This window comes from Alternaria burnsii (genome assembly GCF_013036055.1).
Source record: "Alternaria burnsii strain CBS107.38 chromosome Unknown 740, whole genome shotgun sequence".
Classification (NCBI taxonomy): Eukaryota; Fungi; Ascomycota; class Dothideomycetes; order Pleosporales; family Pleosporaceae; genus Alternaria; species Alternaria burnsii.
Genome location: NW_024066112.1, coordinates 1,085,320 through 1,109,692, shown reverse-complemented (window position 1 = coordinate 1,109,692; position 24,373 = coordinate 1,085,320). Strand labels below are relative to the sequence as shown.

Here is a 24,373-nt window from a genome sequence, read left to right as displayed (position 1 = left end):
ACATGCACTGAGTACATTCAGGCGGCGCAAGAGCAACCGAGCTCGAAGGAAGCTTCCGTCGAGCGTCGCGAAGCTCAAAGGGTGGCCAATGGGCGCGTCGCAGGCAGTAGGGCTAGACGCACGGGAATCCGCAGCGGTCGCTGGGGATCATGTGTTGGTGAGTGATGGGAGACGGGCAATGTGTCGGCGCGGCGAACCAAGGTTCAAGTTCGGCAGGTGCGGGTGGGGCCAAGACTCGCCGGGAAGGCGCGTTCGGTGGCTACGGACGGGGATGGCGACACCACTCAGGCAGACGAGCTCAATAACTACGGAAGATTCTGAACGTCGCGGAAAATGCCAGAACAGGTGGTACAAGCACGGGCAGATATTGGTAGAGCTGCGCGCAATGTTCTGACGGCGCTGGCTGATCGATATACTGCTCGTGGACTAGGACGCGGTTAGGTTTGAGCTTCAGGTGACGGCGCGAAAACAGGCCATGTGAGGGCTGCACTGCGAACAGCCGCTGTAAGGGTGACTCGCAGCAGGCAGGGCCGAGCAGGGCAAGACAGGGCAGGGCAGGACAGATGGAGCGAGCGAACGGTTGGGGGAACGAACCTTGGGCGGTGCAGGCTGTCTAACCAGCGACGGGAGCAGGAGCCCTTGGTGCAAGATATGTATGGGCGGCTGTACGGGCTGTATGGGCGTATGTGTGGGCGATTGGCGCGGCGCTGCGTGGTGCGGGAGCAAAGACCACTGGGTGCTGCTGCAACTGGGAAGTCGGGTTATGGTGAATTACGAAATGGGAGCGAAGCCCAATTTGATATGCCCTGCAACCCCAGCAGCTGACGGCCCGCGCGGCGGACGTCGACAGTCTTCGTCTAGTGAGCAAATGGCACGCACTGACAATGGCGACAAGCTTCAGGCATTAGAGGCGCTGCAGTGTGATAAAAAGTGGCTCTCCCGCGGCCCTGCACGAGCCGGTGGCTTTTCACTACCTCGAGAGCGCAGAGCGCACGGAGCCGAACAGCATTACTTGCATCATGCTGCGAGATAGCGACCGCTAGCTTGGATCTTGCTGTCGATATTCCGTCTCCACTCCAAGCCAAGCACCCGAGCGCGCCGGGCCTTGTTCTCTGATGCTCGATGCTTTCTGCGCGAACGCGAGGCCTGGGTCAGACGCGCTGCCTATCCTGTAGTCTCCACCACTCACAAGTCCGCCTGCTGCTGATTGAGCAGCTCCCGACAAGGCGACCGTGTCAGCAGGCTGCTATCGAATCATTGATTTTAGACCCGTGGGCCTGCAGCCTGCCCAAGACAGACTACGCTGCCGCCTGCATTGGCGGCCGCAGTCGTCATGCATTCGACCTTCTCACTCTATCAATCAACCCGTATCGTCTGACTCCTCAGCGCCCGTAGCCAATTCCCCCCAGCCCGCTCATGCTTGCCGCAACAGCCGAATAAGGAAGCCCAACTTTATTGCGCTGCATCCGTCAAAAGCAGTAGTCCTCATCTTGGACGCGCTTCTGCTGCCTGCTCTGCTCGTATTCCCGCTACTCCGTCAAGACGTCTAAAAATGATGCGCTGATCGCCGACCTTTGCTTGTCCTGTGCAATTCGTTTTCCTCTAGCATTTCCTAGGCCCAGTTGAGGCTCGTCCTCTCGTAGCGCCGTCGGTCTTCGCGGGCCTATGGGCAGTGCTGCAGCTGAAAGCTCCAAGCGCATCCATAGCATCGGAATCGCTTCCTACTCTCTTTTCTGGCCCAAGCATCCAGTTGCAACGCTTGGACGCTTCGATATTCATTCTTCGTTCCGTGTGGACAGCAGATTCATCGCAGAGTTGGCGATCTGTTCCACCAAGCGACCCGTTCCCCGCCGAACCAACAAGGGCAGAAGTGTCAATGACCCTTGGCCTGCCCGTGCTGTAACCGATCCCCACCATGCTACCTTGCCCGTATCTCACATCCCTTCCGCAGCTCGCGCCACTGCCTTAGCGGGAGTCGAAACGCCATGTCCGTTCGTCTTTCCTATCCTAAGCGCTGTCTAACTCACTTTGTCCGTGCGCCGTGTTGTTGGCATGCTCTTGAAACTACGCGAGTTCAAGACGTAATCTATCTGGACGGACCACAGACTGTGTCCATCTGTAGGCCTGGATGTCGGCATCCGCTTCGGCATCTTGGAGCATGCAACCTTTCGCGTCTCTTTCCTGACGCGTTTGAGGAGGCTGTGCCACATTATTTCATGTCTTAGACCCTGAGGCCCCAGTTTGTCATCTGCCTCTCTCTGCAGGGTCTAAGCCAATTGAGAAGTGTTTGCCATTCTTTGTTTGCTAAAGCCCTTCTTGCGTCCGAACTCGGTACTGTCCAGTGGGGTATGAAGAGACAACACGGACGATGAGTCTTTTGAATAGAGTGATGTGAACAGAGTGTAATCGCTTGTATCCGCACCCTTCGTAAACCGGGATTACCACACAAGTGGGACGTGTCGTCCTTGTTCTATGATCCGACACTTGCTACATATGTCGTGAGTGTCAACGCGAGAACGGCTCCAAGTCCTCTACCTACTCTACCCCTCGTTAGCATCGTACCGACCTTTGACGTCCACCGTCATATTAACAAACCCGCTCACCGCTGTCATGACATCTGCAGTACGCTAACTACAAGGATCGTTGAAACATTCCAACGCGAATTCAAGTATTAGACCTAGTCGATACCTTGGCGGGGCACTACGGGCAGGCTAGGATAGCTGCTTGATCATATGACAGCTGTATCCACTGTCTTGGATCCCAGCGTCGGGAGACGTCAGACGCCAAAGTCGTCCCACGTTCAATTTAGATTGAAGATCGCGGCGTACGGCGGTTGTATCCGTACCATGATATCGAGGCCATTTAATGTCGAGGTCTCGTTTCAGAAATCCGAGGAAACGGAATGGGTAGGACCACCCACTGGTGAGTGCTTGTTCTTGCAGCCAACTACGGATGTCCCGCAGGCTAGCACTGTACATGGCTTCTGTTTGGCTTCCTGTATGAAAGCCACATGCAGCGGGTTGTACAACTTCAGCGGTGAAGCACATCTCTTCTCCATCGGCTTTTGGAACACCGAAGTAAAAACAAAGGTTGCTGCATTACCACGTACACACACAGATCCGTCATGCAGAACTGTAATCAGACGTCCAATAATAGGATATGTGATCGTCCACAGCGAGCTCACTATTCATGCTCAGGTTTCGCCAGCAATGGCCGGTTGACTTGCAAAATAGCCATTTCATGACTTTGAAATCAGGAAGATGATAGGCGCTAGTGGCTTCGGCATACCCCCGAGATTCGCTAGCAAGTAGCTACGCTACCCACACCCTAAAGACGAACCCCAACCCCTCTGGATCTTCAATCCTGCCGGGCGATGTAGTTCCATCCATGTTGTAGCATTGAGCTAGGCAAACTGCGTTCGAACGGTGAGGCGGTCCACTCTAGAGTGGGGAAGCGTGGCGAGGCTGCATCAACGTTCGAGGCAGTTGCGGCCAATCATCAGACCAGATCCAGTATTCGTTCGACGAAGAGACGGTCAGGTGCTACCAGTTACGCCGACGGCTTGAAAAGACCAGGGCCGTTATCGTATTTATCCATCCATGGGCATCAGATGATACTGAAAACAACCCGAAGATGAGTTGATGTAGAATGTGATCTCTGTTGAGCTTGCTAAATGCACGCCTACCGCCTTAAGTTAGATAGATATTCAGTGCCGCATTTGAATCGGTGGGACCTAAGGAAGACCCGCGTATGCATTTGACCATACATGAGGAGAATGAGACTCGTGGAATTGCTGTCTCCACTCACAGTGTTGGGTATGCTGGGGCAAATGTGAGTGAGAAATGCGGTGAACAGAGTTCCACACATCCATCTAGCTAGAATTTCTGTTATGCTGTTGGGTGCCATACACCCTTGATGCCAGCTACATCTGCCTTGCGAACAGCGTTCAGGGGACCCTCGTACGATGCGTTTGAAGATGGAGTCCACTCAACACAGCTTAGCCTAGTCTGGCAGCTTGGATTGTTCAGTAATGCATTGTACAAAGGGTCTTGTACTGAATTAGAGCCATCCAAAGAAGTTCATGACGCGGTATCCTCGGCAGCAGAAGCCCTTAGGCTTCGATGCCTGCTTGGCGACCTTCCATAATCGGCTTCAACAAGCGTGGCTAGAAGCAAAGAGCTGCAGCATTCAAGGGAGCTCTCCAGTAGCTTTCCTCGAAAACACTATCATGCTCCATCGAAACATGCCTTGATTGAATGAAACCAAAGAGAGGCGAAAACACCAACACCTGCACGCTACTGCAACATTCAACTGCAACAACCTAGAAGTCTATGCTTCTTGGCCTGCGTGATAAACCCGTCGCTGAAGCAGTGTAATAGAGTACCGCAAGGGTTAGTTGTCCGCAGACGGCAAGCAGATCAAGGTTTTAGCTGAGGAGACAATTTGAAATTGAAGTAGTGGCGGACTAACGGAGATATGTGGTCGTTCGAGTGCAGAAGCGAGAAAGACGGTGAGGAGGTAACGCTGGTGAATCAGATGCTGTTGAAGACGTCCGGTTCGGACGTCGAGTAAGGAAGGCGCACAGACGCAAGGCGAGATCGCTCTTGCCATGTGAGCATCGATGATTGAGCAGGCGCACCCCGTACATCCTGAGCCCGGCGAAAGTTCAACTCACATCGATTTTTATTTGGAGCAAGTCACGAGTGCTAGTAGCAAGTCACCGTGCGGAAACTTGGCACAGAATTCTCGTGTCCAGCGCATCGCGATGTGGTTGCATAGCTGGACGCGCAACTTTTGAAAGAATACTTTTAAGACTGAAACCTTTCTTGAGACCGGGCTATAAGTAGCAAGAGCTTTTTTGGTCAAGTTAGATTTGCATCATCCAATATTTTGTATCGGGACTACCTACACCGACATGAGCTCCTAAACATAGTCGTGATGTTCCCGAATGAATGCGCCGTTACGCCTAGGAAGTTGATTTGCATGAGGCAATGAAAGTACTGAAGACGACCGACCTTTAAGAAAGCCACTACCTCCCAGGGGCGAGACCTGGCACTGCGCTGAAGCGCTCGTCACGCTCAGTCTTGAAGAGGATCTGACACCAGAATTCCTTGGCATCCTCGTCGAACCAGAACCAGAACTTGCCCTCCCTTCTGTCGATATCGCGCGACTGTAGCTTGACCGCGACTGTCTCATAGGGCTCTCCAGCAACAATCAAGTACTGGTAGTTTGGGTCCGGCTCTTCCACCTTCTGTTCGTAGGCGCTCATGACGCGGACCTTGGGTGTGATGCCGGGTGTGAGGTCCGGGAACTGGAACTGGAAAAGCAACCCATTCTGGCGTGTGTTCGGATCGCGTACTTTGGTGATACGGTAACCAGGGCGGCCAATCTTGATAATGTTCTTCTTGGGCAGCACACCAGCTAGGAGTCCTTGCTGGCCTACGTCGTCCCTCTTGCCTTCTCTCTGTTCTTTCGCCGCACGACGTGCCAAATTTGTCTGGTGCTTCCTTCCTTGCGTATGCGCGAGATATGAGCCATCGTTCTGGTGGACAGTCAAACAGAGACGACATTCAAAGCTTCCGACGTGGTTCTTGAAGAAGTACGGGTCCTTGTCGAGGTCGATGGTCTCAAGCGCGAGCTTTCGGAGACGCTCTCGTCGGTCGGCATTGGTTGCTGACTGTGATGCGACGCCGCCGCCTCCGAATTTGGAGCCTGCGCGATTCTGTAGAAGTTAGTAGCTGTTCTTAAATGTCGCGACGAGAAACGTACCTGGTAATCCATCTTGGAGAACCTGTACGATCTACTATGTCAATCTTTCTCGCGATCAGACTGAGGTGAATATGACTTTTACGTAGGCTATGGTGAAGTGTGGAGCCGCGTAGACGTAGGCGTGTTGGAGTGATGTCGCGCGACAGAACTTCTGGAGGCGTGCGACGCTAGTGCTACGATACCTAATCCCTGTCACCTCCATAATCACGTGCGCAGCTGCCTTAACACATTCACCATACAACGCTCACCCTCGCATTAGGAAGCCGGTTCCACGCTCTTCTGGGAGATTCTGACACTAATACTGGTGAAGTAAACTCAAGAAATCTGCTCACCGGCTATACTAGCCAAAGGAGAAGGAAAATTACTACGACTTAGCCAATCATGGCAACCGATATCTACATAGGAAAGCGCCTCTGCTTCGACGCCCGCCTCTGTACCATCCGCTACTATGGCACTGTCGAAGGGACTAAAGGCGAATGGCTTGGCGTAGAATGGGACGAACCAACTCGAGGAAAACACTCCGGCGAACATAATGGCACACGATACTTCACATGCTTGAACCCGTCACCAACATCCGCATCCTTCATTCGTCCCACCCGCAAACCAGATCCACCACGCACCTTTGTTCAAGCACTAAAGTCAAAATATGCGTCTGAAGCAGTTACGGAGGATTTCCAAGATCCAGATGTACATGTGGTTTTCAATCATCAACCTCCACAGCTGAAACCTGTGCACTTTAATGGTAAACCAGCTGAGGAGATTGGGTTCGACAAAATCCGGAGACAGTTGGCTCAGCTCTCGGAGTTGAAGATTATCATCCTGGATGGGTTATGCATGTATCGACCCGAAGCACGTCAAGATGAATGGTTAAGAGGAAGAGAGAAGAATGATGTGAGGGAAGCATGTCCGAAGGCTATTGAGCTTGATCTGAGTAGAAATCTTTTTGAAGAATGGAGAGAAATAGCTGCAATCTGTGAGCAACTACTTGGGTTGAGAAGCTTGAGGGTCGAGTAAGTCATCCACACACACACACGGTCCCTTCCTATATATACTGATAACCGCGTAGTGGTATACGACTCCGCGACACTTCCCTATCTGGAGAAGAGCGAGAACGCTGTCTTCAGGCCTTCAAAGGCATCACCTCCCTCAAACTAGAAGATAATCTCCTTCCCTGGGCAGATCTCGCCCTCCTGACCCATCTCTTCCCAGCTGTCACCACATTTTCCGCCTCTAGCAACCTCTATACAGGCCTCACTCAGCATGCCCTCAACCCCACTATCACCGATCTGACACTTGAAGACAACCACATCACCTGTCTATCATCGCTAGCATGTCTGGTAACGCTGCCCAATCTGCGTCGCCTAATACTCAAATCGAACAAAATCTCCGAGATAACTAGCTCAGACGCGTCAATGTCCATCTTCTCAAGTACGGTACGAGAAGTCGATCTCTCGTTCAATGAAATTTCAACATGGGCTTTCATCGAGCAACTGGTGTACGTCTTTCCTGGTCTCCAAAGCCTACGTGTGTCGCAAAACCCATTATATCAGTCTTTGCAAGCGCCAGATGGAAGGAGCTTGACGGCAGATGATGGGTATATGCTTACACTAGCGCGACTGGGACAGCTCAAGACGCTAAACCACAGTCCCATCCACGAGAAAGAGCGGCTGAATGCAGAGTCGTATTATCTGTCCATGATCGCCAAGGAGGTGCAGTTTGCACCTGAGAACCAGCGAGAGCAGATACTGAAAAGCCATCCGCGGTACAAATGGTTGTGTGAAGAGTATGGCGAGCCAGATGTGCAGCGCTCTGCTAATTCTGTGAACCCAAACTCGCTTGCTGCCCGGTTGCTCCGCATCAAGTTCTACCTCGCGGCAGCTACGGATACAACTTTCGAGACGGAAATACCCATGAGTAGTACTGCGTACACGGTGCTTGGTATTGTTGGGAAACATTTCAAGATCAAGCCCATGGCGTGCAAATTGACATGGGAGACCGGCGATTGGATGTCGGTACGGAAATCACCGAAGGACATTGTAGATGACGACTGGGACTCGGAGGACAGCGAGGCGGAGATGGGTATGGAGCGTGTCATGAGGGAGGTGGAGATTGTGCCCGGCACGAGGTCGATTGGAACATGGGTTGATGGCTCGGAGGCTACCGTGAGGGTGGAAATTAAGTCGTGACGGCTCAATATCCTCAAACACTCTATCAGATTCTCAAAGAGTGCGATTTTGATAAGCTTCGTTCAGCGGAACCACCAGTTGACCTAGAAAACGATTAACCGACACATTCAGAAAAGGTCTTATACTGCACTTACCGAAGCATTTGCGCCCCTTCCAATCCCCCTAACAGCATGCCACCATCCATGAGGAATGTAGAGCGCATCTCCACTCCTCAGAGTTGTTTCTACGCCGGTTGCGTCAGCCATTTTTACCTCGGGGTCGTCATTCCACACTGCATCCTCTAAGCCCTCCAGTTCTCTTCCTTGCATCATCTCCTCTCCCCTCATGTTCGCGTCTCCACCAGCCCCATGTACTTTCTGTCTTACAATCTCATACACACCCCTGCCTACCTCAGGCTTCATAAGTCTAATCGTCTTCTTTCCTGCCAGTTGTACGAAGATATTTGGATTCGGGTCGCGGTGTAGCGGCGTGCGCGTAGGCGGTCTACCCATCCAGAGACTTGACGCATAGATATCGCCACGGGCCTTGAGGTGCGATAGGAAGAGCGAAGGCGTGGGGAGGTCTTCTTGCAGCGGCGCTGGGAGATCGGCAAGCGAGTGTTGCGCAAGGTACAAATTGGTGTCTTGCGTCTCAGCAGCACTCATATGCTGTAATAGGAGGGATAGCGGTGCTTCGAAGCGCTCGAAAGTTTGGTTTTGAGTGCTGCCGCTGGTGGAAACACGGGTTAATTCCAACGGCACAATTGCATTGCCATACTGCTCGAGATATGCTGTATTCAGCTCTTGAGGATATCTGAACGTTTTGTGGAGTGCATCAAGTTTGCGCTGTTTGCGTTGTTCGTGTTGTTCTAGATGTTGTTCACCTGCGAGCACCTCTGGCGGCTCACGGAGTTTCTGGAACCATTTTCCAACTGCGGGTATATCCAGGAAAGCTTTTTTGAAGACGGCGGGATAGTCGCGTTTGAAATTGGTTATGCTGAGCTGCTTCTTCTTGTCCAAGTATTGTTCGTTTTGTAAGACTCGAAAACGCGTATTGCGTACCGGCCGTAAATCACGCCTGCGAATCCAGTGGCGAGGAAGAAGAGGGCCCGGCTTCGGCATAGAGGACTGAAATATGGTGAGGTATGATAGGTTACGTGGATGCGACTTGCCCAGAAGCTTGACACGCTCTCACGTTACCGTACCCCACACGAGCAGCTCGCCGCCCCGCCAAAACCTTCCCATCCTAAAGTTTACATCGTCACAAACACCCAGAAACTCGACACCCATCAGCCCACGCGTCACTAAGATGGCACAAGCTCAAGGCGCACAGCCTGGCCAAAGTAAATAGCAGCCAAACGCCAATCCATCGCGCATCGTGCTAATTCCACCTCGCAGTCGAGATTACATCCCTCCCTGTCCCCCGCCTCCAAGAACTAAAAACCCAACTCGATGCCGAGCTCACCCATCTCTCGAATTCGTTCCAATCGCTACGCACCGCGCAGTCCAAGTTCCGCGACTGCCTGACCTCCATTTCAACCGGTCTCACACCAGCGACCGTTTCGAAACCGCTTCTCGTCCCCTTGACATCCTCGTTATACGTACCGGGGAAACTCACGGACCATGAACACGTGCTGGTAGATGTAGGCACAGGCTTCTTTGTAGAGAAAGATATTGCTAGTGCAAAGGACTTCTATGAGCGCAAGGTCAAGGATCTGGGTGACAGCTTGAAGGATTTGGAGGGTGTTGTACAGGGCAAAGCGCAGAATGTTAGAGTCGTCGAGGAGGTTATTAGACTCAAGGTCATGAACGCACAGGAAGGCAAGGGCGAGGAGCAAGGCAGCTGAAGTATTAAAAAAGAACATTGAAGTATTAGCTTGTGGAAGGACTGCCATTGTTGCTGGTCAAGCTGCGTTGACACGAGCAGGAGCAAAGCTGGAGGATCAGACACGTCTTCGAAAGTGGAGAACGAAATAGCAAGGGCCGGGAATGAAGTCAGATATCATGCTGTTGACATGGTTGTACATGAGACTTGACTCCTAGACCCACCGCCCTTTCAGATCGCCTCGGATATCTCTGGGCTATTGAATATTAAGAGGACATGCAGACATACTGTATGCGTATTCCGTGTGCAGATCCATCGCTTCCCTGTTGTTTGAATAGAGACACCCCCCATGTCGCCTCTCGCTCCAAAATATGGTAAACGAGCCGCGACACCTACGTCAACCCCAGTCGCACGACACAACCACTCGCGACAGCAATATAACCTCCAACCTAAATCTAGCGCGTACCGCGAAAGACCACCCACGTCATTGCAGGCACCTAGCTCGAGCTCCTTCCCACCATCGCCGCGGAAGTCTCGGTGACTGAGCTGACGATAGCTGAGAGCTGAAGCAGCTTGTCCATAAGGATGCGGATACCGTCGCGTGGTGGTGATGCTTCGACACCAGAACCCAGATTGAGGTCCCTTATTCCGAAGTCTTCATCCTTCGATAACGTTTCCGTCATCCAAGAACCTGATCAATACATCGTTAGTTATAAAACAGAAATCTGACGCGAAAAGTCACCCTAAAGGTAATCAAATGAATTCTGTACTTACGCTCGGCGGTACTAGAACAATCTGAATGTCCGTCGTCTGGTAAGAAGGCAGCGACGGTATTACCCCAGTCAGCCTCGCGACCGATAGGCAGTCGCTCGAGCTCTGCGAGATGAGTTGCCCATTCTAGATGACGAACAGAGAGACCCCAGACGCGTAGCTTCTGTCCGGGGTACCACATGCCGGTGACCTCAACTTTGTAGCATGTTTGCTTAATGCCGAAAGAGTAGATAGTATCTAAACGACCAGTGCGCAGATACTTCTTGACGGTCGGTGTCTGCTCCCACTCAGCGAAGCTTTCACCAGAACGATGGTCATGGTTGGGTCTCATCTTAACTCGCTCGGCGAAACCAGTTATCACAGGCGAAATGCTTTTTGATGCCACGGGGGTCAATGATTCGAGGGCAAATTGCCATCCTCGGCTCTCTCCTAACTCAAGCAGGTTGATGTCCATATTCTTCGTTGGACCTAGTTTACCTTGTTCTGTCTTGTAGAATCGTGTAGTGGTCTTCTCGTACAACCCTTCTTCGTCGTCCGTCCAATCAACTCGAACTACGATAAGGCTGGACTGTACTGCCGGTACTGGTGTCAAACTCACGGTAGCAGCAGACTTTCCGTAGGATGCATTGGGTCGACCGGGATGACGGGTAGCTGTAGCCTGAGGCGGATGAGCAGTAGCAATGCTGGGATCTGCGAACACCCATGTTCCTCGGTACATAGGGCGGGTTCCTTGAAGAGATTTGGGCATATAGCCGAAATAGTCTGAAGACTTTGTAGGTTCCAGGAAGTCGTCAGCCGTGAAGAAAGACTGCAGTATCTGGCAGCCCAATGCATCGCCGACAAGCCTGTTCTGTTAGCCACCGTCATAATACTCTTATAAGGGCCTTGACTTGCCACTTCTTTACCTCAAGGCCCACCGATCCATTGATCGACTTTAAGAAGACATCCTTGCTGTACTTTTTGCCAATCTCATTCTCTCTGATATGCCTCGAGTTCAGTGCTAGAGACCCTAGACGGATGGTCATATCGTAAGCGCCTTTCTTGTGACGCACGGCGTCAAGAGCCAATTGAACGGAACGCTGGATCTTCGAGAGCTGCTTGGAGTGCATGAAAGAACCGCGAAAACGTCCAGGAGAGTCCATCATGTTATTGGGAAGGAGGTGAGGTACGACTCGGTCTTGTCTAGAGTTAAGTACACGAAGTTAGTACATATCTGATACAATCGATACAGGCAATCTACGCACAAGTTTGGCCACCAAGTGTCAGCCTCTTTCAGCTCGAATTCCATCCCCTCTTGATCATCAAGGATCATGTTGAGCGTATGATGTTGACCCATCTCTTCAGCTTTGACTTTGTCAATCATTGTCTTGAGATGCGCCTCGGCTGCTTCTATGTTCACTATGTCTACAGCTTCGAAGATGAGAGTGAAAAGTCAGCGTAAGGCTTATATGAATACTATACATCCGAAACGTACCTTGTATCTCTATCTGCCCGATATCCCCCTGAGCAGAGAGAATCGATATGAAAACCTCGTCGTCAGTCCGGATAGCATCCAGCTTTTCCAACTTGTTGCCGAAGACATCGCGAGGAGTTATGTTCAGATTGATCAGATCCTCTGGCCAATGTATGATCAAGCGCTGTAGCGGTGTTTCGCCTTCTGACACTTTGGGCGCTGTTCCTCTGAACGCCTCTTTGCGTTGGCGCTCCATTTCTTCAATTTTCTCGTAGTACCACTTGTTCGGATCGAAAGCCGACATCCTCGCCCACGCTGAGGAATCTTTCGATTTGACGTGCGCGTTGGAGATCCACTGATTGATATATCGGACCGCCTTTTCGAGTCCTACGCCTCCTCCAACGATGCCGAACTGGTAAATCCTCCCATCATTCCATTGCGGAATGACTGTACAACCAGTTATGACCTTGACCTCGTTGACGATGTTGTCGCACTCTCTGGCATGAGTGGGACGACGGAACTCTTGGGGCACTACTATGGTTTTGTTTGGCTTTGGCCTAGGAGCCGGGCCACTTTCGCCTGGGTTCATGGTTGTAGCCTCTTGGTTGTGTGGCGTATCGGAAGCAGTGTCAAAGTAATGGCGTCGGGAAGAGGAGTGTTTGGGCAGTGCCGTAGTGCTCATCTGCAAGGTTAGGTCGAGGTGAACCCGGGTTGGAAGGAGCAGACACGCAGTGACGCTTGGACACGTCCACTCCTGCCGTAAGTCTAGCCAATTGGTAAAAGCACGCTCAGGAAAACGTTGCATTCCAGTGATATGAAGGAATTGTGTGCAACAACGCATAAAGCTTGTTGTGTTAGTCAAGGGGCAAAGAAGAGGTATCAATCAGATTTGTGGGGGCTCAACGTGCAGAGAACGGAAATATGGGATACAAAGGCCCATGGTGTCAAGAATTCGGGTGACCTCTTGACTCGAGTGTGAGAGAGCGCCTTTTATTTGAGAACACTGTCGCCTGAGGCGGCATTCAACGAGAGCAAACTGTCTGCTTTACCTAGATACCTACTCAAAGGCGCCGACCACGTGAACGCCACCAGCAATACCGGGTATATTCCAGTTTCATACATGTCACTCCAGAGTGCGAGTATGTGACAGTTCATCACAACTTTGAGCAGACAGACCTTCGATGCAGCTGAGATTCGTCGAGCGAAGCTGTTAGTTTGCCCACACATGTGACCGGATCTGCTGAGTATCACGCGAGGAAATCGTGAATATCACTTACATAAAGGTTCGATAAGCAGATGAGAGGTTGTAGATAGGAGGCACAAGACGTCAAATCAGGATGGCAAAGAGTCGCTGTGCATTGTCACAGAGGCACAGAGGTTGGGGAAAGGCTTGGCGGGGCTCGGTGTTAGGTGGAGCGACCTCCGATCCATTTTCTGAGCATCACCAAAGTTACCACTAGAAGTCGAATCACGCGGCATCGTCGCGCATTGCACTTCTCGAAGCCGCCGTACCCATTGCTCGTGCGCCAGTTGATTACCTAGAAGGCACCTCATCATATTTGCTGGACTTTATCGCAACCCATCGCCATGAACGCCGTACCCATCACAAAAAAACTGATAGCCTTTGGGAGCAAGAAGATATACCTGTAGGCCACTACGCCACATCGTTTGCGCTCAGGACTAACACAATTCAGTCCCAAATTCACAGTCGCACTCCTTCGTACACCAAACCTCTCTCCGTATCATGCCCGCTTCCTCGTCCCGCTCGACTTCTCAAAGTACGACCTTCGCGATTACCTCTACCACGCCTACAACGTCAAATGCTTCAACATCAGATCGTACGTAAAGCAAATGCCTGTACGCGACACGCGCGAACAGCCACGGCATTGGTTTCGTGAGGACTCGAAGAAGTACATGACGGTAGAGTTGGAGCAGCCATTCGTCTGGCCCGAGGTTCCCGACCTAGAGCCATGGGGCCAACGAGAGAGGAGAGAAGAGATCAAGCAGGCGGCCAGCCAGAATGGAGCTGGAGACATGGCCGAAGCAAGAGAGGCAGCCAGGACGCTACGAGAGCAGGTCAAGAAGTTGCTCGACAAGAAAGTCTCGCGGCCGGATCCCGAGATACAGAAGAAGAAGGCAATGTCTGTAGAGCTCACAGCAGAAGAGTTGGAAGCAGAAAAGCTCAGAGAGCAGGAAGAGGCAAATCTACAGCGTATGTCAAGACTAAAGTTGTGGGCGAAGGAACGGACAGGGAAGGCCGTGGAAAGCGATAAGCCTAGGCGGTATGCGATCAAGGTTTGAGGTTGATCTTGCGCTGTGTATATATGCTTGTACCATATGCATCGGGATGGAGCAAGAATGATCAATATTTTGCAATGCGTGTGATGACATCGCTGTTGGGCTAGTCAAGGTAGGATCTACTTGTGACAGAAATTGTTCCTCCCAAAGTACTCTAAGGAACTTCCGGTTCGACCCAGTTGGGGAGTGTCTTCATGCCTACAGCTCGTTCTTGGAAGATGTCGCCAGGCTATATGGTATCATGTCTTTGCTTTGTCCAGTCTTGGTTGCCTTGTTCACAGAGATATCATCAAAGGGGACCACAGTGGTGATTCAGATCCGGTGACCAACTTGACATGGAAAATCCGAAACATGTATGAACTAGTCTAGTACGTGGTCCATAATTTAAAAATTGCAAAAAGATAGAGAGGCTGTTGTAGCTGCTGAGATGAAGCAATGCAGCTACCATGCCCAAAACACTCGTATTGGCATGCGCCACAATTTCTAGCGACCAAACACAGGTTCACGCCTTGAAGGCATATCGTCATCGACTCGGCAATAAAACACGAAGCAAACAAACAAGGAAGGAAAAACATGTAGTTGGGCATCTTTTTGAAGATTGTCAGGTACTACCCGGTCCTTCCAGGGTTTGGGCCAACGTCAAAGTGTCAGGCCACAGACTGGCAGGTGTATCCTCGCATGTTCGCTGGAGTTCCATGTACCTACCACGGGTATCGGCCAATAGCTGATGACTCACGTGGCGTTCTGTACATAGCACCCCTACACACAATGGCACCGGGCTTCGTCATCAAGCCCTGAATGCTGCCGAGGGGACAGGGTGCAGGACAGAAACTTGGAATCATGGCTTAGAAGCAGCGAGACATGTGGAGTGGGAGATGCAGCTATGAGGCGAATGGGGAGACGATGCGACAGCTGTCAGAAAGCCGTCGTCGCAATGTAAGATGGACGAAAGTGAGGCACCGGTCAAGATTCGGAGGCAGCCGGAGAAGGGCTATGGCGAGCAACATGTTCGCAGCGAAAAGCACCCAAGTCGTCCGTCGGTGAGAGAAGCCGGTCAGAAAAGCTGCGCAAATCAGTTGACCTAAACCCCGTTTGAGGCTGTCGTCTCGTTGGGCGCAGCAGCTGGTAGAAGAAAGTTTGGCCTTGGCTGTGGGCAACCCAACAAGTGACATCATAGGCACGCTGTTGCCGCTGTGCGCTCTCAAGACTGCCGCCCACCCCAGCCTCAAGCAAACGGTAACATCTACGCCACCCCACCTGCACCGAGATAGATCCTTGGGACCCAAGCCAAACGGACAGTCATCAGCCCTGGACCTTCCGAGTCGATCATCCTGTTAAATACCACTGCCTGCCGGTGCCTTGCGACACTCGACACCCCATTCCCCTACCCACCTTGTCCCGTTACTTCGCAGGCACCTTGTTTTTCGTTGCGCCAGCCCTCCAACTATCAAACTTGCGCTTACTAGCCAAGTAAAGTCTATCTGACCAAAGAGACTATTTGGTATGCCCACGGCGCCGCCCTGCTCGTCGCCTTCGTGCGCCCGCTAACCAAGCCTTGCGCAGAACACCGGACCCGGACACGACGCTTCCTGCTGCTGGACCCTGGAGAGCCAACATCGCCCACGGCGGGTATAGAGCACCATCACCATGTCTGAGTACAGCTACGCACCACGGCACCGTACGCGGGAGCCCGAGTACGTCACCGAGACGACGTACATTGAGCGCGGCGGTCGCGGAGGCGGGGCACGAGATCTCGTCTACCGCCCCGCAGCGCGCGAGGACAGCATCGAGGAAATCCCCCGCGACTTCCCTCCCGGTGCCGAGTATAGGCAAACCAAGTACCGCGAGGAGTATGCGCCGCCCCGTCGCACCCGCTCAGTGAACCGTGGCTACGACGACGACTACTATGATCGCCCTCGTCGACGTGACCGCGACTACGATGACCGTTCCGAGTACTCTGAGCGCCCCAACATGCAGCGCCGCAAGTCCATCGTCGACAAGGTCAAGGACTTTGGCGAGTCTGCAGGCCTAGGCGGCATCATCGGCGCAGTCACTGGAGGCGGCCGCGACCGATCACGCTCCCGTCCTCGTCGAGACGACCGTGGCTATGACAGCGACCGATACGGATACTATGACGACCGCGACCGCCGAAGCAGCCGCTACAGCTCGCGTTCTCGCAGCCGCAGCCGAGGAGGACGCAAGTCTGAGAAGTGGGAGCAAGCCGCCAAAGCCGCCATCGTCGCCGGTGCTGTCGAAGCCTTCCGCAGCCGTAAGGAAGCTGGTCCATGGACTGGCGCCAAGGGCCAGCGTGTCGCAACTGCTGCTCTCGGTGCTGCTGGTATCGACGGTCTCATCGACAGAGACCCTGGCAAGCACGAGAAGAGACACGTCGCCGAGTCCGCTCTGGGTGGTCTTGTCGCTTCTCGTCTAGCCAACGGCTCTCGCTCCCGCTCCCGTGCTCCTCGTGGTCGTGACGACTCCAGGTCTCGCTCCCGCTCTCGTGCCAGGTCCAGGTCCAGGTCCATCTTCGGACGTTCGCGCTCTCGCGGCCGCTCGCGCTCCCATTCCAGCGAGGGAGGAAACAACGGTCTCGCCAAGGTAGCTGGTACTGGTGCTGTGCTCGCAGCAGGCAAGGCTCTATACGACCGTGTGCGATCCAAGTCTCGTTCCCGACGCGAGCGATCCCGCTCTTCCAGCGCCGACAGCTATGTGCCCTCACGTAGGGGCAACCGCCGCTCGTACAGCCGAGGCCGCGGTATGGACGACCAGTATTCCGAAGCCCCTTCCAGGACTAACCCAGATCGCAGACTAGCCGCCGCCGGTGGGGCAGGCGCCGGTGCTTTGACAGCACAGGGTGGAGGAGCCGATCGGGGTCGATGGGACGCTAGCAGCGATTCCGAATCGTCCACCGACATGGAGGAGAAGCGCAAGAAGCTACGAGGTAAGGAACTCCTTACTGCGGGTCTAGCCACTGTGGCCACCATTCATGCGGCGCACGGAGTCTATTCTTCCATGGTTGCCTCGGAGAACCGTCGCAAGCTCGTCGGCGAGGGCGAAATGTCACCCGAAGAAGCGCGCAAACGCAAGTCCAAGAACATGCTGCAAGATGCTGCTGCCGTGGGTATCGCTGCCCTTGGTATCAAGTCAGCCTACTCCGAGTGGAAAGAGATGAACGAGCAACGCCACAGCGTCAAGGAACTTGAGACGCGCCGCCGCAAGAGGAGAAAGCAGCGTGAACGACGCGAGAAAGAAGCCCGTCTAAATGCTCTGGGAGCAAATATGAATGGAGCAGCCGCTAATCCGTACGCATATCCTGTAGCTGCCAACCAGCCTTATCCTACGTCCTACGCGGATGCGAATCCTTACGGTAGCTCTGTGCCACCGCCACCCATGGGTGCGAGGTACTAGATACTTACCCGACCGTCATCCCTGCTTCCTTACACCTTTTCGAAACGGTCTTCTGGTTAATTGTACTGTCGCGGTTGTCTAGAAAGTATTGTTAAATAACTTTTTTTTTTCGCGAGGCTTGGAGGAAGCGAATGTCATTGTTCTTCTCTTTAGCAACTCCATTCTTTTACACACTTTGGTCTTTTGACGAACGATGATCATGGTAGCGAATGGATGGATAGATGGCATCTTCTTGGTCTTGGGGGAGAAAAGAAGAGCACATCGGGGTAATGCGACGTCGGGTCTTCTGGCTCGGAAATGAATGATTCACGACATGACTTATGAACTCAGGATAGATATGAAATGCAAAATGGTCTTTTTACATCAAGTTTCTCATCTTCTTGTTCTGAAGCCTTTGATGTACTGTTGCCAAAAATTGTGGTTGAATAGACATATACTTCAGCATAGCGTCCAACGTCGATCCCGTTCAAAGCCATGGCGAGTAACTGCCATGGTAGTTGGTACGTCGTTCACTTTTCATGATACCGAACCTTGCGGATCTGCAGGACGATAGGATCGAGCATAAAATTTTTTGGGATAAACTTCGGAATTAGACATGGGCACAGTGTCCAATTCTATGAATACCATGACGAGGTGACTATATGATATGTGATGCCAAACTAACAAAGCACAGGCAACCCCAGGCGTCCATGCCTCAAGATAGACTAAGTTTTCATGAGTACATCGCCATGCTTTAAACGCCAGAGTATGTTAGGAAAGGTAAAATAGATGATCAAAAAAATGTAAAAAGCAGACATGAGATTTGAGATGGGACTCCAAAACCCCTCGTTGCCGCAGTCATATGTTTCAGAGACCTTCGTCGCCACAGTTATCACTGTCATTATCCTCCATGTCGGGTTCATCGACCGCCCACAAGATGAAAGGTCCGTTGTACTCTAGCTATGGATAGTCAATATACGTCAGATGATGGAATCCACCATGGGGCCACTTACGTTACGATGACCCTGCTCCGAAGCAAACCACCATCGACCCAGAATGATCCGGCCACCTGGCAAAACAACGCCCTCATATGCCCAAAGATTGTCCTCGTTTAGGTTGTTGTAGTCCTGGGTGAAGTGCTTCATGAAGGTGATGCGCTGCCAGCCAGGGATACCGCCTTGAGGAGGCAGGTTGTTGAGCCATCCAAGAGCCATATATTCGTCGTCAAGGTCCTCGCCCTTGCCCTCAAACTGAATGCTGGATGCGGTAGACTTAGCTAGACTCCGGCCTTGAGTTGTGATGCCTTGCTTGCCAGTGTCGTTCGTGAGCGAACGGAGACGGTCTTCAAAAACGGAGGGCCATGGTAGCCGACGACCATCGGGCAGAACACTATCTTCTGCGAAAACGAGCTCGAGAGACTGCATGTGATCAGTGAATGTAGGCACGGCTCCGAAGACTTCGAGAATAGCGTACCTGGATTTTGCCTTCGTCAACGTTCTTGTCGATATACACTTGCTTTCCTGGACCTTGTCGTCGCAGCTTCTGGACCTCAGAATTATCAAGAAATGAGTATGTGCCCTTCCAGTACTTACTCAACGGCTGAACACCATTCTTAAGCTGTTCTCGCCATGCTGAGGGCTTCTGGGTAGCGTCTAGCCCTTCGATCCTGTCGAAGAGTGTCTGGGCGTTCTCGTTCATCATATGATGACGGAAGAAGCTCATGGCGTGTAGCATCCAACCGAGGTTCAACTTTGTGTGATCGTAATTGAAGAGTGGAGCAGCAGATGCAGATAGGTAAACCGCGTGCTGCGACTCCTCAAAAGCAAAGATGTTGTGCTCCAAGCCTTCGATGTTGAAGACAAATTGAGAGCACATAAGCTTCACTGCGGCAAGCCCATCATCAATGTGCATCAATGTGCCGGGTGGGGTGTCGGGGGCGCGTCGGTCGTTGTTAAGAAGGCGAGATCTGAGAATGAAGTCCAATATGTGAGCGTGATTCTTGCAGCGGAGACGGCCATGCTCGTCAACTGTGGTAGCTCCTTGGAATGACTCTGCTTTGTGTTAGCATACGAGATGCGTGTTTGGTTCTTGACGGTATGGTTTGACTTACCATTGATCATATCCTTGAGCATATTGACGACCTGTCTCTCTCCTTGACGAATGCCATGGAAGAAGGGGTATTTGATCCCTCGTCTAAGCTGCTTGGAGCGACGCTGATACACGCGACATAATTGCAGATTGTTAAGACCGTCCTTGAAGTCATACTTCTCGCGATACTTGGCGCGCCAGAAGGAAAGTTTGTCTGCATCGATAGCATCGTTTGTAGAGTGGCAGATCAGGCGATAATTCGCAATATCCTTGTCGTTGTCGAGTTCATGAACGATGGCCTTGTTGAGCTACCGCAGATTGTCAGCGTCTGTACATTCATATGTATGTCGGAGATACACACTTCTATAGGTAGCGAGTCGAATGCCGTAGCAGTAGTTGGGCCCAGAGGGCGAGACATGTTGATGTGAATGACTGGTATGAGGTCAAGAGATTGAAATATTCAAGGTTCCAATGCAATAGAGGGGGTGTGTTGGTGGAAGAAGAAGGACTGGCAGTATGTGAGGACGATATACGGTGGAGAGGTCACCCGCACTAGCCGCGAGTAAAGGTACGTTCCTATTGTAGAATAAGAAGTGAGGGTGTCAGGGATCCAGCTGACCGTAGACAGCCCTCGCAAAACGACGTGAAGGTGGAACTCTGCCTACCATGCCCAACTGAGCAGCACCACACACCAAATCCAGCGGTCGTGTCGGGTTAGGTGCGTACTTAAAGCTCCAAGAATGTCGTCAATAATCGGCAGTTCGGATCAGGCGGGACAACTGAGGTTTCCCCAACGACGTGATGAGAGTGACGGTGATGAAGAATTGCAAACGATGGTGCTGGGCTAGGATGCGTTTGCACGCGGAGGGTAAGATTCCAACGAGGTATTGCGTTGAGGTTAGCTACGAACGGTGCAGGACGGTGCCGATACAGGAAGCATGGCCGATGATTGCATAATGAGAATGCGAGGTCGAAGACGCTGAGAGCGGTTGCGGTCGCCATTGCTCGTCTTCCACATGCCTTCCTAGGAAGGTACAGCCAACGATACAGAACCCAATTTGAAGGTCAGTACGATGTCCGAAAACCGGATTTATATTTCTGCTTGATGTCAGGATTCAATAGCGAGTGGTACAAGGGGCATGTCGCACGACTACAGCCTTCCATTGTGTATACTGTGACTACACAAACATGATCGTAGTGCCCTTCTTCCTCATCGTCTTCTTCAGACCAGCGCGGCAACTACAGCTGCACCAACAGCCCAATAGCTTCTACTCCCAACGCCCCCTCTCACCGCAGTACCAGTAGTCTCGCTCGGCTGAGGCGCACTTCCAGATCCTGTTGGGCTCGCGCTCGCACCATTTCCAGCATCCGCCGCCTCGTTCACATCCGCAACACCACTGCCATCCTCTCTCGTAACAACGAAAATCTCGCCCGTAGAATCAGAACTCATGAATAAGCGACCCTGGGTATCCCACGCAAGACCAACGGGTCGGAAACAAGAGCCGGGGCAAGCAGAGAGGTCGGGGTTGGAGACAATATCAATGGCAGCTGTGGTGCTGTTGGCAGGTGCGACTGGCGAGCCGTTACCGTCAAACTGGACGAAGCTGAGTTTGTAGCCGATAGGCTCTTCACGGTTCCATGAACCATGCATAGTTATCCATGCGGCAGTGCCATTGGGGTTGAACTTGATATCGAGGGGAGCCATGTGAGCGTCGAACGTGATCCTAGGAGCAATACGATCATTCTCGCAAAATGTGTCGTTCACAGTTGCGTTCTGATCTCCAATGGCAAACTGCTGGCCTGTCATTCCGCCAAAGTTTGGGATCTCGGACACATTCCATGCTGTGAAGCATGAAGGATAGCCGTAGTTGCCACCCTGTACATCACTTCCGGTTCCATTGAGGTAACCGTGAAAGTTAAGCTCCTCACCTGGGTTGTTCTGATTGATGGTTTGTCCACTTCGCGGGATGTTGTCGACACTGTTCTCGACAGAGTAGATACCACCTGAGACAGGTTCCTCTGCTACGCCTACCGAGTTTCTAAGACCCCAACCCAGCAACAGTCCGCTTGACGCATGATCGTATGCTGAGCCGGTCATGTTGCCCACATTGAAGGCTTTAATGGTTGAGACTCCTGTAGTCACATCCAGAGTCTGGAGATCGATGTTACCTACGCTACCACGGGAGATGAGTAGCATGTCAGGAACGGCCTGGGACATAAGTAGGGTACGTGTAGTATGACCCTCATCGTCTCCCATGCCCTCGACAACATCACGGGATTCAGATGTAGTCTGACCCTGTGATGCATCGTAGTCCCAAGCGTAGACATTGCTGTGGGAGGATGCGTAGAGCGTATTACCGTCCTGCGCGAATGCGATCCCATGATTCAACTGTTGTAATCAGTCGTCAAAACCATTTCTAATCACGTCTCGCCCCGCACAACGCGAACACTCACAGATTCATCTTCAACTACACTCTTCACATCACCATCAACTCTAATGCAGGCTCCATCACCCGTCAGCCTCAGCCTACTAACCCCATGCTCTTGTTCTACAACCAGCAGCCCACCTTCCCGATCGAAAATAATGCCGCGTGGGTCCCTCAGCCCATTAGCCACGACCTCGACACGGAAACCCGGCGCCACCGAAGGAGCACCATTCTGTGGGGCAATGGGGCTTGCGCATGCTGTTGCAGCGGTGGATTGCGCTTTGGCCGTCAGCACAACGGAGCATACGCTCAGGCCCACCACGGCCATTAAGTGTTTCATCGCCATATTGAAGTGCTCAGAATGACGTGAGAAGTTGGCTGTCTCGGATGAAGAATTGATTTGGGCAACAAAACCGCTTCTGGCTGATCAGTCCGATGCGTGGATGCTTAGCGAGAATGGGGAAGTTGGGGCGCGATATGCAAGGTACGGGTGTAGTCGAGCCAACAAGGACTTTTTCTCGGTGTTTACGTTGGGGAGATTGGAGGAAGTTTGTTGTTTTGATCACAAACAAGGGTATCCGACCGCTTGTGAGAAGGAATAGCGAGAAGGACTCCAAAGCGCTGCACATGTGGTCACCACCCTCTTCTAGTAGGTAGTACAGGTGTCATTCGCCTCTCTGTTGGTGTCGTTCCCTGGTGTTGCTTGGCCTACGCCTTCCAAGACAGGTAATCGTCATCGACCTCGGATGAATGAAAGCGCGGGGTTCTGCGATTTGCCCATTGTCAAACCATCGCAGTCTCAAGTACATGCAGATGTAATTGGCGAGTACTGTAGTCTCGCCAGTTCATACTGGCCTTGGTCTTGGTGCATCAATCGTATGTTTCCACAAGGCAGGTCGCGCGACCGTTTTGATGTGGATATGCAATTGTGGAGTAGGGTTATGGAAGCTCTGTTTACCGTACGACCGATACCACCGAGCCGGCCGAGGATATCATTCTCACCCTTGGATGCGTGTATGCGCTTGCCGGGGAGTCGGACCAACAATGGCGGCTAAGCATTCCGAGACGAACGAGACAAGCAGTATAGCAAAAATCTGGTAAGCTATATCGTCTAGAAAACAGGAATATGCATCGTGGATGACAGTGCAGCAGATTAGGGCGTCTCTCGGTTAGTGGTAGCTTCGGCTTTATGACTGCAAAGCGGCATGGGCTTTATTTGTTGTGCTGTTCCAAGAATGTTGGTATAGCTTGATATATACAGTTTACCAATACGGTACAAGTGGAAAGAGCAAATCTCACAGTCGTCTGCTATGTCCGTTGTATGGTCCGGTGATCTTCTGCAGGAAATATTCGTCCCGCGTGCCTTCGCTGCTCGCTGACCCGCTCGGGCAGAAGCGAATGCGAGTATGGTACGCTGCTGTACGGAGATCTGGCTGTCCGGCATGAACAAGATGCGCAGGCGATCATCAGTGCGTAAAACTGCGCCTCGTTCGGCGTTGCCTTGATAACTGGCTCATCAGAAGGCGATGCGTGGGAATGCATTAGTGGCGTGTGATTCGGCTATGGGCCTGCAGTAGTTGGCCTCGCAACAACGGCTCGGAAGCTATGGTAGTTTCAGGAAGACAACTTCAACCAACAGTTTAGATAGAGGGATGAACTCCGGCGTAACAGTCTTGTAAAAGCAAGAGGCGGTGTATACGAGCTACCTAGTATGGTACTGGTAGTTGTTAAGGACTACACAATGGCCTAGACAGTCTAAGCATGATACCGTTGTCTCGGTTCCGAGAGCTAAAATTGTAGACATCACGGTCAAGTCAGTGGCGCCATTGTGTAAGATATGTTCCAAATTCTGTGGATTCGTCTCTCAAGAGACAGTGACTGTGGCCGTCAGGTATCAATGCTATGATTTTTGAGAGGACCTTCGTTGTGATTCAAGATATCGTAGATCAAGAAAGACAAAGGAACAAAGAAACAAAGAGAAAACCCTCAACCCGCTTTTGTACATGACTGGAACGTGTAGAAAAGCGGCTCGCGAACTGCGCGGTATGCCCATCCCGCCAGGAGAGTATTATATGCTCAACTCCTCCACAAAGGAAACCCAATCCTGAATGCGCCATAATCTTCCATTAGACAAAACACACGCGCTTCATGTCGCATGCCTCCTCTTTTCCATGTGTATCCTGGCCGGAAGA

General features: G+C 52.1%; 8 protein-coding genes across 8 annotated transcripts; 4 read left to right on the top strand and 4 right to left on the bottom strand.

The window, feature by feature from the left end:
• Window positions 1–5,029: 5,029 nt before the first annotated feature.
• GT037_005228 (splicing factor 3a subunit 2) lies at window positions 5,030–5,781 on the bottom strand (the record flags this gene model as incomplete). Its single annotated transcript, XM_038930275.1, has 2 exons — window positions 5,030–5,722; window positions 5,770–5,781. 2 exons carry the CDS (start codon window positions 5,779–5,781, stop codon window positions 5,030–5,032), a joined length of 705 nt encoding a protein of 234 aa, XP_038787225.1.
• A 369-nt stretch (window positions 5,782–6,150) lies between these two features.
• GT037_005227 (uncharacterized protein) lies at window positions 6,151–7,955 on the top strand (the record flags this gene model as incomplete). The annotated part of the gene is made up of 2 exons (XM_038930274.1): window positions 6,151–6,779; window positions 6,836–7,955. 2 exons carry the CDS (start codon window positions 6,151–6,153, stop codon window positions 7,953–7,955), a joined length of 1,749 nt encoding a protein of 582 aa, XP_038787224.1.
• A 62-nt stretch (window positions 7,956–8,017) lies between these two features.
• GT037_005226 (uncharacterized protein) lies at window positions 8,018–9,055 on the bottom strand (the record flags this gene model as incomplete). Its single annotated transcript, XM_038930273.1, has 2 exons — window positions 8,018–8,038; window positions 8,090–9,055. 2 exons carry the CDS (start codon window positions 9,053–9,055, stop codon window positions 8,018–8,020), a joined length of 987 nt encoding a protein of 328 aa, XP_038787223.1.
• Window positions 9,056–9,242: 187 nt separating this feature from the next.
• On the top strand, window positions 9,243–9,780 carry GT037_005225 (c-myc binding protein; the record flags this gene model as incomplete). The annotated part of the gene is made up of 2 exons (XM_038930272.1): window positions 9,243–9,276; window positions 9,332–9,780. The coding sequence occupies 2 exons, from the start codon at window positions 9,243–9,245 to the stop codon at window positions 9,778–9,780; spliced, it is 483 nt and encodes a 160-aa protein (XP_038787222.1).
• Window positions 9,781–10,255: 475 nt separating this feature from the next.
• GT037_005224 (uncharacterized protein) lies at window positions 10,256–12,664 on the bottom strand (the record flags this gene model as incomplete). The annotated part of the gene is made up of 5 exons (XM_038930271.1): window positions 10,256–10,449; window positions 10,533–11,374; window positions 11,427–11,711; window positions 11,774–11,939; window positions 12,004–12,664. The coding sequence occupies 5 exons, from the start codon at window positions 12,662–12,664 to the stop codon at window positions 10,256–10,258; spliced, it is 2,148 nt and encodes a 715-aa protein (XP_038787221.1).
• A 905-nt stretch (window positions 12,665–13,569) lies between these two features.
• GT037_005223 (mitochondrial ribosomal protein subunit l23) lies at window positions 13,570–14,283 on the top strand (the record flags this gene model as incomplete). Its single annotated transcript, XM_038930270.1, has 2 exons — window positions 13,570–13,628; window positions 13,677–14,283. 2 exons carry the CDS (start codon window positions 13,570–13,572, stop codon window positions 14,281–14,283), a joined length of 666 nt encoding a protein of 221 aa, XP_038787220.1.
• Window positions 14,284–15,927: 1,644 nt separating this feature from the next.
• GT037_005222 (uncharacterized protein) lies at window positions 15,928–17,688 on the top strand (the record flags this gene model as incomplete). The annotated part of the gene is made up of 1 exon (XM_038930269.1): window positions 15,928–17,688. One exon carries the CDS (start codon window positions 15,928–15,930, stop codon window positions 17,686–17,688), a length of 1,761 nt encoding a protein of 586 aa, XP_038787219.1.
• An 846-nt stretch (window positions 17,689–18,534) lies between these two features.
• On the bottom strand, window positions 18,535–22,527 carry GT037_005221 (soluble quino protein glucose dehydrogenase; the record flags this gene model as incomplete). Its single annotated transcript, XM_038930268.1, has 7 exons — window positions 18,535–18,627; window positions 18,681–19,085; window positions 19,141–19,718; window positions 19,778–20,063; window positions 20,117–20,187; window positions 21,055–22,144; window positions 22,291–22,527. The coding sequence occupies 7 exons, from the start codon at window positions 22,525–22,527 to the stop codon at window positions 18,535–18,537; spliced, it is 2,760 nt and encodes a 919-aa protein (XP_038787218.1).
• Window positions 22,528–24,373: the final 1,846 nt, after the last annotated feature.